At 38.3% G+C, this 12,826-nt stretch overlaps 1 protein-coding gene across 1 annotated transcript in view; it reads right to left on the bottom strand.

Moving 5' to 3' along the window:
* LOC117450524 (homeobox protein Meis1-like) overlaps positions 1–12,826 on the bottom strand; it is a 64,057-nt gene that overhangs the window by 35,044 nt on the left and 16,187 nt on the right. The window contains exon 7 of the mRNA XM_034088339.1: positions 8,477–8,588. Within this exon, the coding sequence (XP_033944230.1) occupies positions 8,477–8,588 (112 nt within the window). The remainder of the gene's footprint in view (positions 1–8,476; positions 8,589–12,826) is intronic.

Here is a 12,826-nt window from a genome sequence, read left to right on the forward strand (position 1 = left end):
GTGGGCGATGAAAAGAGGGAAGATAAGATGGATTTGGTCTGAGCGAAATATCGGGAAAAACTTCTGCAGGATCAGATGTGTGTGGAGAACGAGGAGTAGAGAAGAAATGAGATGCACGTCGAAGAATGACCTCAAGTATTCTCACAGATGTCACTTTTACATTAGTTACATTTCCGTTAAAATATTGCAGGAATTTTAATCTAAGTTCTTATATATTTATACGGCGACCTGGAAAGCCTTGAAAAGCAACTCCATAAATAAAACGTGTTATTATTTGCATCACTACTCGTTCACATCACCTATTATAACGTTAATATTTGCATAATACACCGAGCACCAATAACGTCCGTACAGCCGGTCTTCAGAATGTTCTCCGTCCCGAAGGTCTAAGAACAGAAACGTTGCGTCAAATATATTTTATTTAATGTCTCGACCCCAACGTTTAAACGGAGCTCTCGTGCCCCCCTGCTTTAATCTTTTGCACCCGTTGGATATGTGTTCTAGCCCCAACCCTGCATGTATCGCTGAAATGTCCCAGTGTCCACATACTTTGGACCATGACGTGTATTTAGAGCCAGTCTCTCAGCAGGACACTTTCATGTTCATGTCAGTCGTCCGTCTCAGTGTTTTTATTCCAGGTGTAACCTCGCGCTGAGGTCCAGTTTATTGAAGCGTTGGATTGGCTTTTATTCATCCGACCCCCCCACTGACGACAGCTGAAGAGAAACGGTCCAAACGGGAAAGTAAAGACTCTCTCGGTCTCCATTTCTCTCCAGCGAACGGACCACGGATAATAAAGCTTTGCACAAACAGTTCTTAAAGCATAGCGATGGTCTGCTTTATGTGTTTGACTTTATCTCACACGTGCGGAGCAGAGCGACTCTTCGGGGGTGCAGACAGAACAACTGTACTTCACATTTGATGTTTCTTGGCAAACTTTAAGGGTTTTTTATTAGGTTGTTTAAATGTTATTTTGGTGGACTATAACAACGTCTGCAGAGTAGAAGAAAGTAAGGAATGTCCTATGCCAGTTTGCTTTTGACTTACAAAACAAAAAGACACATTTTCTCATCACGAACCTCTTCCTATCAACCAGTTGTATTTTTACATCCTGGAAATTCCATATGCCCATTGGCGGAGAGATAAAAGACCCGAGCACCATCTTGGAGCAGTGGCGCCAGCAGGGGGGGGCCAGGGGGGGCCATGGCCACCCTGATATATTTGTTGGCCCCCCCACCACACACACCGCCTCGCCAGTCACGTATGCGTAGTAGTTTATCTGATATTTAACAACACATACACAGCCAGCGAGTCGCTTGATTTGAGCTTCCAACGCTCAGACTGCAGCCCCTCCCTCTCCCTCTGCTACCATGGTAACACTCTGATACACAGCGCACCACTCTGATACTCGCGCGCATCACTCTGAGATTCGCACAGACAGCAGCAGGTTGCAGAAAAACGTTTCTTTCTACTGACTTTTCTACTGACTTGACACAAATCCACCAGACGTCTAGAAGGTAAGTCATATACGTTCGTTGCCTGTTAAGCCCCACAACACTTTAGGCTTTAGTGTGAACAAGGAAAGAACAACTAGCATATATCAAAACCAAAACAATAAATCACCAACACATGTATACATAACACAAACAAGGTTCTTTTAAATGTTGTTTGTTGTTGAAAATGTTAACTATCCGTATTATATTCACTTCAGATGAATAGGATCAGAAAATGTAAAATAAGAAACCAAAGTATATCAGTAGGTGATTCTCTTTGCCATTGTTTTCATCTAGTTTATACTTTTACAGCAATTCAATTCTTGGTTTTGGTGGGCCACCCCAAGATTTTCAGTGGCCCCATTTGGCCACCCCTATGATACATGTCTGGAGGCGCCACTGTCTTGGAGAAGACACCGCGAGTCATTGAAATGCTTACTGCTCTGCCTTTCCCTCGATCAAGCCATTATAGTATAGTTTCGTTAGCATCCACCTGCCTTTCTTTTACCCATTTCCAATTATCGCATCGACAAATCTAACCGTAAAGTGAAAAACATAAACAATATTGCAAAAATGTTGTTACTCTTGACAGATTATAATAAAAGCTGTTGATATGACAACAAAATGGACACTAAAGGGTCATCGAAAAAGGTTTCTCTCAGTGATTGTGATGTTAAATGTTTGTTTCTCATGTGTTGTCTCTTGATGTGTGTCCGTGTTGATGTGACACATGGAGCTGCTGTGATGCAAGTCACATTTCAGACTTGATCTGACCAATAAAGTGTTATCGTATCGTACCGTATCGTATGTTGAATGATCAGTGAGCAAACATTAAAGAGGCCCTATTATGCTCGTTGGGGTAATAGGGCCTCTGCCTCAATACGTCCATAGAAGCAGTTATAGAAGTATCGGGGACGTTGTGTACAAATTAAATTCCCTTTAGCATCTGTTTCTACGTCCAACATGTACGCCAGAGGTCACATTTTGAATTTTAATCTCCCTCACTTGACCTGACACTGAAGAGCATTTATCTCTCTCTTCAGTGCGCATTCAGCAATATAGAAGTCCCACTCAAAGTCACAGTGTTACGGTGTTATGTGCTGATGACATGTTTCTCTGTTTGTGTTCTACGGGACGGCAAATTAACACCGAGCCTCGGCCAAACACGCCGCGGAGTTTGGCCGAGGCTTCTGAGTCAGCAGATGTCATTTGAAGTCCCGCTGAACTGAGGTTGTTTTAGTAATGTCAAAGAAATCTCTTATTAACTACACTTGGCTTCAACGCGGAGGTCAACGCGGGGAGCTGTCTGCGTGTAAAGTGAAGCTTAAAGTCAGCCGACAGAGAGCGAGCTGACGCAGCTTGAGCTCTGGCTCATGGTCGATGTGTTTCTAAATGAAGGTGGGACGGTTTGTCTTTAGTGTAATAGACAAAAAACAAAAGCTTGAATTGATCCAACCACTTTCCATTATTCCAGACACAAGGAAGCACAGCTCTGTCTCCAACAAGCAACATGAGATGATGACGGTTCATTTTAAAGGGGCCCTATTATGCTTTTTGAGGTGTTCCCTTTCCTGGGGAAGGCTAATGGGCGGGACATCTCTAAGCTGTTGACCAATCAGAGCAGCACAGGCAGTATGAGAAAAATAAAGAGCTTTTTGAACATTAAAGATAAGATAAGATAAAATGAACCTTTATTAATCCCCGAGGGGAAATTCATTTGTACAAAGCAGCAACAGGGTAAGCGTGAACAAAACAAACAGTACAGCAAAGATTCACACAGATCAATAAAATCTAAAATCTAAAATAAATAACATAAAATCAAGGAAATAATGATAATAATAATAAAAGACTATAAAAATAGGAGATAAATAAAATTAAGAGTAAAATAACTGTCAGCATATATACATATTTGGTCATCATCTAAGTTATAAAGTGCATAATAAGTTAAAGTGACAAGTTAACATGGGTTGTGAAAACAGTGTATATTTATGACCAGTGATTTAATTTGATTTCTTTTTCATCATTAACCCCTTGTTGTGCAGCCTGATGGCTACAGGCACAAAGGACGCATGGAGACATGTCCCAGGAGAGACACTACATACTGATATCGACCTGAACATGAGTTTAAAGGCTCCTTTAACCGTCCCTGGCGACATTGTTGCTTAAAACAACGAGTATATTAGAATTTAACAACGACAGATCCCATGAGCACCACTGGCATGCTGTCAAAACCTCCAGAGTTGTTGAAAGTTCACAAAATAACTACAGTCTTTGATTTGAAATGTGTTCAGATGTTATTGTCCAGAACAGCCGAACGGAAAAGAAGGAAAAGAAAATGTCTGGCTGAGACTTCAACAAAAAAAGAGCAACGAGCCAAAGTTGATCACACTATTAGGGCTAGTATATGTTTGGATTGTAATGGCTTCATTATCAAATGTTTTATTTAACGAAACGCAGCTTATTTTGAAGGTCAGACGGGCAGGTGGACGTGTCGGTGGTCCCCACGCAGTGGTGTAAACGTGTAAAAGTGTGCAGCAGATAGAAAACAGCAGGGCTTGTTTCGGTTGGCGCGCTCACAGATGCATGAAGCCAGAACTGCTGCCCCCCCCCGTGTGTGTGTGTGTGTGTGTGTGTGTGTGTGTGTGTGTGTGTGTGTGTGTGTGTGTGTGTGTGTGTGTGGTGTGTGTGTGTGTGTGTGTGTGTGTGTGTGTGTGTGTGGTGTGTGTGTGGTGTGTGTGTGTGTGTGTGTGTGTGTGTGTGTGTGTGTGTGTGTGTGTGTGTGTGTGTGTGTTAAAGGGTGACTGCATCTAATGTGTGTGTTTACTATACCAAAATAAGTTTCAGTTTTTACATCATTATACTTTATGTGGCGGCGCTAATGAGTACTAAGTGGATGTCGTCATTGTTTTGTTTCAATAAAGTTGCCAAACATTTTTCCAAATTAATGAGGAAATTGATTGTTGCCTGTAAAACGTCAAACAACTTGGTATATTGAAATATCAACATTAAGTTTACAGTAATTTTAAACAAGATGATATGCAAATATTCACATTTCAAATAATAATCAATTCGTCCCTAATTTTGAATGCGACTGAAACAAATGACTAAACAAAAGGGAGGAACATTTAAATGTCAGGTTTTGTCTACTGACGACTCTTATTCTTTACTGGTATGAATAGGAGCTGCAGCTAACCGTTAGTGTAAATCGATTCATCTTCAGGGTATAAGATTCATTTTTTGGTCTGTTTAAAGTAAGAAAAAAATAAAAACATGCCAGTCCTAGTTTCCCAATGTCTAGTTTAAACGTCTTGTCTTTAAAAAACCTGAGAATATTCACAGAAAAGAAAGAAAACTATATAATTGAGTGTCTTAAAAAATAAATGTCTGCCTTTTTTGCATGAAAAATGTACTTGTCGATACTTTTCCTGTTGATTGACAAACGTTTGTTTATTAATTGCTGCAGCTATCGTCTGAATACTGCGTGTTGTTTTAACTTCGTCTCCCAGCAGCCAATCACGTCGGTTTCTTTTGAACCATATTGAAATAAAGGCACCAACGTCTCCATGCTCTAATGTGCTGACAGTCACACTGGATTTTTAAACATTTATTTTAAAGAATCAATTTAAAGTAAAGCTCATGGAAACACGTTGTGGAAGTTTAGTGTGTATTTCTACGTGTACAGTATATTTGTGTTTTAGAGTCCGTTTGTTTAAGTGTGTATTTAAACAGTTTAAAATGTGAACGCATATGAATTCTGTTAGTACACGTGTGTGCTCTGCATGATGTGTTATTTCTATGTGTGTGTGTGTGTGTGTGTGTGTGTGTGCGTGCGTGCGTGCGTGCGTGCGTGCGTGCGTGCGTGTTCTGGGACATAAAGCTCTCTTTCTTCCAGCTCCTCTCGTTGCTCAGGTCGTCTGTCAGCCTTCATCACTCTCTAACTCAAACCTCTTTTCCTCCACCGTCAAGTCCAACAAGTCGGAAAACCTCTGCCACCCTTCATAACCCACCCCCCCCCCCCCACACACACACACACACACAAGTACTACTAATAGTATTGTTCAAATTTGAGGAACTTAGTACTATATTTTTTATGTTTCTTTGACTTCTACAGCTGACAGGTCTCTACCCTTCCTGTCCAGCATAAACCGTGCATTCCCACACGTTTTATTCATCAATGTTTCTGAAAAGCTGAAGGACAAACTCTCCTACTTCTTAAGCTGAATAAAGTCTTTAAAAACCCTTTTGGATCAGCTGGAAAATGCATCGTCACAAAGCTGAAAACATGGATGCTCTTCTGACAAACTCTTTTTAGAGACACAAACTTTAGAATGACCTGAATGAAAGGATCTGAATATAGCATCTTCCCCCACTAGCATTCATAGAGTTCATGCACATTTGTAAAACACACAGAAGATATATTAATGGATAACCCAGAGGTGGGAAGTAGTGGAGTACAAATACTTCGTTACTGTACTTAAGTACATTTTTCTGGTATCAGTACTTTACTACACCACTTATTTTTCTGACGTCTTTTTACTTTGACTTCTTACATGTTGAACACAAATACCTGTACTTTCTACTTCTTACATGTTGAACACAAATACCTGTACTTTCTACTTCTTACATGTTGAACACAAATACCTGTACTTTCTACTTCTTACATGTTGAACACAAATACCTGTACTTTCTACTTCTTACATGTTGAACACAAATACCTGTACTTTCTACTTCTTACATGTTGAACACAAATACCTGTACTTTCTACTTCTTACATGTTGAACACAAATACCTGTACTTTCTACTTCTTACATGTTGAACACAAATACCTGTACTTTCTACTTCTTACATGTTGAACACAAATACCTGTACTTTCTACTTCTTACATGATGAACACAAATACCTGTACTTTCTACTTCTTACATGTTGAACACAAATACCTGTACTTTCTACTTCTTACATGATGAACACAAATACCTGTACTTTCTACTTCTTACATGTTGAACACAAATACCTGTACTTTCTACTTCTTACATGATGAACACAAATACCTGTACTTTCTACTTCTTACATGTTGAACACAAATACCTGTACTTTCTACTTCTTACATGATGAACACAAATACCTGTACTTTCTACTTCTTACATGTTGAACACAAATACCTGTACTTTCTACTTCTTACATGTTGAACACAAATACCTGTACTTTCTACTTCTTACATGTTGAACACAAATACCTGTACTTTCTACTTCTTACATGATGAACTCAAATACCTGTACTTTCTACTTCTCTCATGTTGAACACAAATACCTGTACTTTCTACTTCTTACATGTTGAACTCAAATAGCTGTACTTTCTACTTCTTACATGTTGAACACAAATACCTGTACTTTCTACTTCTCACATGTTGAACTCAAATACCTGTACTTTCTACTTCTTACATGTTGAACACAAATACCTGTACTTTCTACTTCTTACATGTTGAACACAAATACCTGTACTTTCTACTTCTTACATGATGAACTCAAATACCTGTACTTTCTACTTCTCTCATGTTGAACACAAATACCTGTACTTTCTACTTCTTACATGTTGAACTCAAATAGCTGTACTTTCTACTTCTTACATGTTGAACACAAATACCTGTACTTTCTACTTCTTACATGTTGAACACAAATACCTGTACTTTCTACTTCTTACATGTTGAACACAAATACCTGTACTTTCTACTTCTTACATGTTGAACTCAAATACCTGTACTTTCTACTTCTTACATGTTGAACACAAATACCTGTACTTTCTACTTCTTACATGTTGAACTCAAATAGCTGTACTTTCTACTTCTTACATGTTGAACTCAAATAGCTGTACTTTCTACTTCTTACATGTTGAACACAAATACCTGTACTTTCTACTTCTTACATGTTGAACACAAATACCTGTACTTTCTACTTCTTACATGTTGAACTCAAATACCTGTACTTTCTACTTCTTACATGTTGAACACAAATACCTGTACTTTCTACTTCTTACATGATGAACTCAAATACCTGTACTTTCTACTTCTTACATGTTGAACACAAATACCTGTACTTTCTACTTCTTACATGTTGAACACAAATACCTGTACTTTCTACTTCTTACATGTTGAACTCAAATACCTGTACTTTCTACTTCTTACATGTTGAACACAAATACCTGTACTTTCTACTTCTTACATGTTGAAAACAAATACCTGTACTTTCTACTTCTTACATGTTTAACTCAAATACATGTACTTTCTACTTCTCACATGTTGAACTCAAATACCTGTACTTTCTACTTCTTACATGTTGAACTCAAATACCTGTACTTTCTACTTCTCACATGTTGAACTCAAATACCTGTACTTTCTACTTCTCACATGTTGAACTCAAATACCTGTACTTTCTACTTCTCACATGTTGAACTCAAATACCTGTACTTTCTACTTCTTACATGTTGAACACAAATACCTGTACTTTCTACTTCTCACATGTTGAACTCAAATACCTGTACTTTCTACTTCTCTCATTTCCCAAACAGCTGGTTCCTTTAGTCTGAATGTGTGTTGGTGCGTGATCATTATTCTTTAGAGTCACTGCGTGCCTATTGATTGGAACACGATCCGTGTCTCCATCACTTCCTGGTCTTCTCTAAAGAAGAGGGACCAATGGAAACGTTGTCATGTTGCCGTTGGTCGGCATGGAAACATTCATTCGCTAACAATGACATTATTGTTCTATTAATATAAAGGGAGGTCAGGTACTCTTTAAAGCAGCTGCTAGTTATGGGTACTTTTTACTGAAGTACACTTCAAAGCCTCTTTACTTTTACTTGAGTAAAGAAGTTTAGTCAATACTTCTACTTTCACCAGAGTATTTTTAAACACGAGTATCTGTACTTCTACTTGAGTAAAGGATGTGTGTACGTTGCCCTCTCTGTGTATACGTGTAGTATTGTCTCACCGTGGTCGCTGCTGTTGTCTCCGCTGTGAGACGTGTGTCCTCCGCTGGACGGTCCCGGCGTCCCGGCCGAACGAACCGATGCTGCGTCATCTTGATCTTTGCTCCATGAAATCTGCAGAGAGGGAAACCAACGAGACTCGGGTCAGATAACGAGCATAACACAGCCCCTTGAATGAAACGTGTTCCACTGAAAGCTTGTGTTTGATGGTGTCGGTTTTCAATCACATAATAAATGGTTGAGACAAAAAGAGATAGGTAGGAAGGCAAATACTATATACATAAGACAATGTTCTTTTTATTATTGTTATTTAAATGCAAGGGACACCTACAAAAATATAATATGTCAAAACAATGTAAATAGATTTAACACGTATCCACTGAACTTCTTTGCAAAGTATTGTATGTAAATCATCATATGATAAGATAGGACTTCATTTATCGCGAAGGAAATTGTTGTGCCAGAGTTACAAAAATACAATGAGTTGATTTCATTAGTTTGAGCATTTTAAAAAGCACCTTGTGGCCCCCGGAGTCTTTGATTGACAGGTGATTGGTGCAAACACCCACTCAGTAACAAAGATGGAGATTAACACATTAGGACCAGAGGCAACGTGAAAATGAAGCCGGTCACCCGACACTGAGCTGCAGGAGTTCACACTGCGGTGTTTAAAGGGTTAAAGGCTGACAAGTGGCTGCTGAGAGCTTCACCACCGACTCTTTAGTTTCTGCCTCTCTGGGAACAAAGAGGAAAGTCTTCATCGTTATCGTCCAAGAGAAGAAAAGAGAATCGATGTGTGATCTGTGGTTGGATGAATGAATGCAGGGACATTCAAAACTGTTTAAACATTTGGGTTGTGTTTAACAAACCCTGCAGAGCTGCTAAGATTTAAGCCAGAATTGGAGTAATATACTATATAATATAATATAATATATATAACATAATTTCATCACTATTGTACCAAAGAATATAAGCTTCCGTTTAAGTCGTTACTGTTGAAACTATGGAAGTTATAGTACAGATTGGCTGTAAAGTTTAAGTAACAATAAAACATTACATCATCATAGTTTAACTTCTATTACTGAACTTCCCTCATAAAAACTTTACAGTTGAATGTAAAATGTAATTTTCTTAAATGTTTTATGTGAGGGACTGCGGATGGAAATTAGCTCAGAGCTAAATCTGGCACTGTTATGCTTGACACATTTTAATGTTGTAAGTGTTCATTACTGTGCATTGTCCCTGCCAAATAAACGATTAAATGAAATTTAAAAATATGTGCCTACACAAATTGGATAGTTTTTAGACTTGTAGGCATTGGTCACTAACAAAACACCTGTAACTTCGCTTAAAAATGCTATACATGATTTATTTCATTATTAAAAGTGATCCGTGTATCTTCTTTTTGTAATGCTGCCATGACACTGCGGCCGTCAGCAGGAGAACTCTGGAAGTTATACTACAGATTGGCTGTAAAGTTAAATTAAGTAAAAATAAAAACATTGCATCAAAATGCACTTTTTGATGTCTTTTATACATAAATATATGTCCCCGGTGTGTCAGGAAATAAAACCCTCTCTCTTTTCATCCGTACCCAAATCTCTAAAAACGGGGCGACAACGGAGCTGATCCAGATTTGCGTCCGATACGACGTAATATCGGAAATGTAGGCTGGCTTTATACCCACGGCCCAATCAGAAACGTTGCTATCAGAAACAACGCCCGACTGTTTTGGACGTAATATGGTCGGTGTTTACATTAGCATGGCTAACACTCAGAGCTAACCTGTACTGGAGAGCATGTGTGTGAAGAAGCAGGAAGTAGAAAGGAACTCACCTTGTGGTATAACCGGCAAGAGAGAAAGCCTTTGAGCTCCAGACTGTTTCAGATCCTTGATAATCCATGATATGGCGTTTCATCACGGCAGCATTTAGTTTAGACCACATGTGTCAAACTCGAGGCCCGGGGGCCAAATCAGGCCCGTGGTGGATTTAATTTCGGCCAGCAGGATAATTTCTAATTACTATTAGATCTGGCCCGCCGGTATATTGCACGCACACCTTCACTCCATCCTGAGGGTCTCCTCCGCTCAGAGCCTGACCCCAAACATTGATGACCTTGCACCCAAGATGAGATGCATCACAGTATTTGAGCTAGCATCACAGAGCAGCACACTGAGTTTAATTGATGTTTCCTTTTCTCTCACGACAACAGGGCATGTTTGGTTTTTTCTTTGAGGGAAATAGTTTTTTTGAAGCTGTTGTTGGCCTGTGGAAAAATGTACTCATAAGAAATAACTCTGGAAAAGCTGCAGATAGAGCCATAAGAAATGAATGAAACTGATTATTTAATATTTAATGTTATTTTTATAGGCAATAATTTAAGCTTTGTTAGTTCCAGGTTTAATATGTGCAATAAGTTCATTTCAATACGTTCTGCAATAAACATTGAACCAGTCCGGCCCTCGACTAGAACCCATGTTTGGCCCACTGTGTGTTTGAGTTTGACACCCCTGCCTTAAATCCAAGAGCAGTTATAAATAAAATGCATATATATATATATATATATAAATCATATTAAGGGGGGATAATAATAACAAAATAAAAAAGTTAACAAAATTAGATTACAATACTTTCTGACTTCCTGTCTGTGGCACTTATCTCCAAGCTGATTGCGTACTAATGGGAACCAAAGTCATAAAAACACAAATATGTAATCTAAAAATAAAAACATAAGAAGGAGGAATAAGTGAATTTGTGGGAAATACTTATAAAAGGGGAAAATGTTTGACTATATATTAATCACAGACTGTTTAAGTCAGGGGTGTCAAACTCAAGGCCCGGGGGCCAAATCCGGTCCGCGACGTCATTTTCTGTGGCCCCACAAGAGCTTGCAAAGAATATAATATGTTCATTATACGGTTACATGCTACTTTACAGAAGCACGTTGCCCATAAACTAAATGTCCCACAATGCATCTCAAATTTGACTTTTTTCTCAGAATTAGATTTGTTTCCTTCAAAATAAAACTTTTTTTTCAAAATGTCACTTTTTCTTGTTTTTCCAGAATTTGGCTTTTCTTTTAAAATCATGTTGTGACATTCTCACTGAAGAGACTTGCAATTATTTGCCCTAGATTTCTGCTTTCAGTCGTAGTTAATCATGAAGTTATTACCCTATCCGATAATAATCCAATGTAGAGGCAATCATGTAATATAATACATTATTTTATTTATATTAAATATTTATATATGTATTTTAGTATAGTCTTAAAGTTACAACCGGCCCTTTGAGTGCAGCCATAATGCTGATGTGGCCCGTGATGAAATTGAGTTTGACCCCCCTGGTTTAGACAGTAGCTGCCGGGTCCCGCATGAGCTCAGCCCCCTCCTTTTTTTTTATCACTTTTTTTTTTTAAAGCTTTATACCCAAAATCAGCACTTTTGAAACAGGAAGTGAAATAGAGGGGTCATAGACATGCTTTTTATATTTTTTTATATATCTGAGACCTATGCTATTGCCTAAAATTAGCATGATAGGTGACCTTTAACTTCTGAATACTCAACTTCTCAAATAAAACCTGTACACTTTAAGTGGACCTTGATAAAAACACATTACTCATCATGAATGTGTACCTACATAAATTGCATCGTTTTTTTTTACTTTTATGCATCCAGTCACAAGCAAAACTAAGCCCATTTCCATAATTATGAAATTATTATGCAGCTAAACTACAACAATGCAGTTCATAGCTTTGACATTACCTGTTATGAACTATAATATATATGCCTATAGTTTTGTGGTAACGTTCACGCCACTAATGACAATAGTGTAGGCATACTGCTGCTGTGAGTTGCTCCAACTCTAACCCGTGAACGTTACCACAAAACTATAGGCATATATATTATATTCATAACAGGTAATGTCAAAGCTATAAACTGCATTGTTGTAGTGTAGCTGCAATATCGGCTATATTTATAACATCTAACATTTACAAAAGTCACCTGTAATAGTTACCTTATTTAGGACTAGATAGATGCTGTTTGCATGGTGGAGAGCAGCAAGGTGATGAAGACCTTTGAAGACAGCGCCACTGCAGCGCATGCGCACTTCTTATCTCATAATTATGAATTTTTATCTCATTATGACTTTTTTATCTCATTATTATGACTTTTCATGGGGATTTAATTTTTTTCAAGTGGCGGAAATGGGCTTCCATACAAAACACCTGTAACTCTTTAAAAATTGGATATATGATGTATTTCCTGGATAAAAGTGATGTGTGTATCTGCTCTTTCTCATTCTGCCCTGACACGGTGGACGTCAGAGGGAGAATAAATGTCTCCACACACA

This window comes from Pseudochaenichthys georgianus, chromosome 1, assembly GCF_902827115.2.
Source record: "Pseudochaenichthys georgianus chromosome 1, fPseGeo1.2, whole genome shotgun sequence".
In the NCBI taxonomy this organism is placed as follows: domain Eukaryota; kingdom Metazoa; phylum Chordata; class Actinopteri; order Perciformes; family Channichthyidae; genus Pseudochaenichthys; species Pseudochaenichthys georgianus.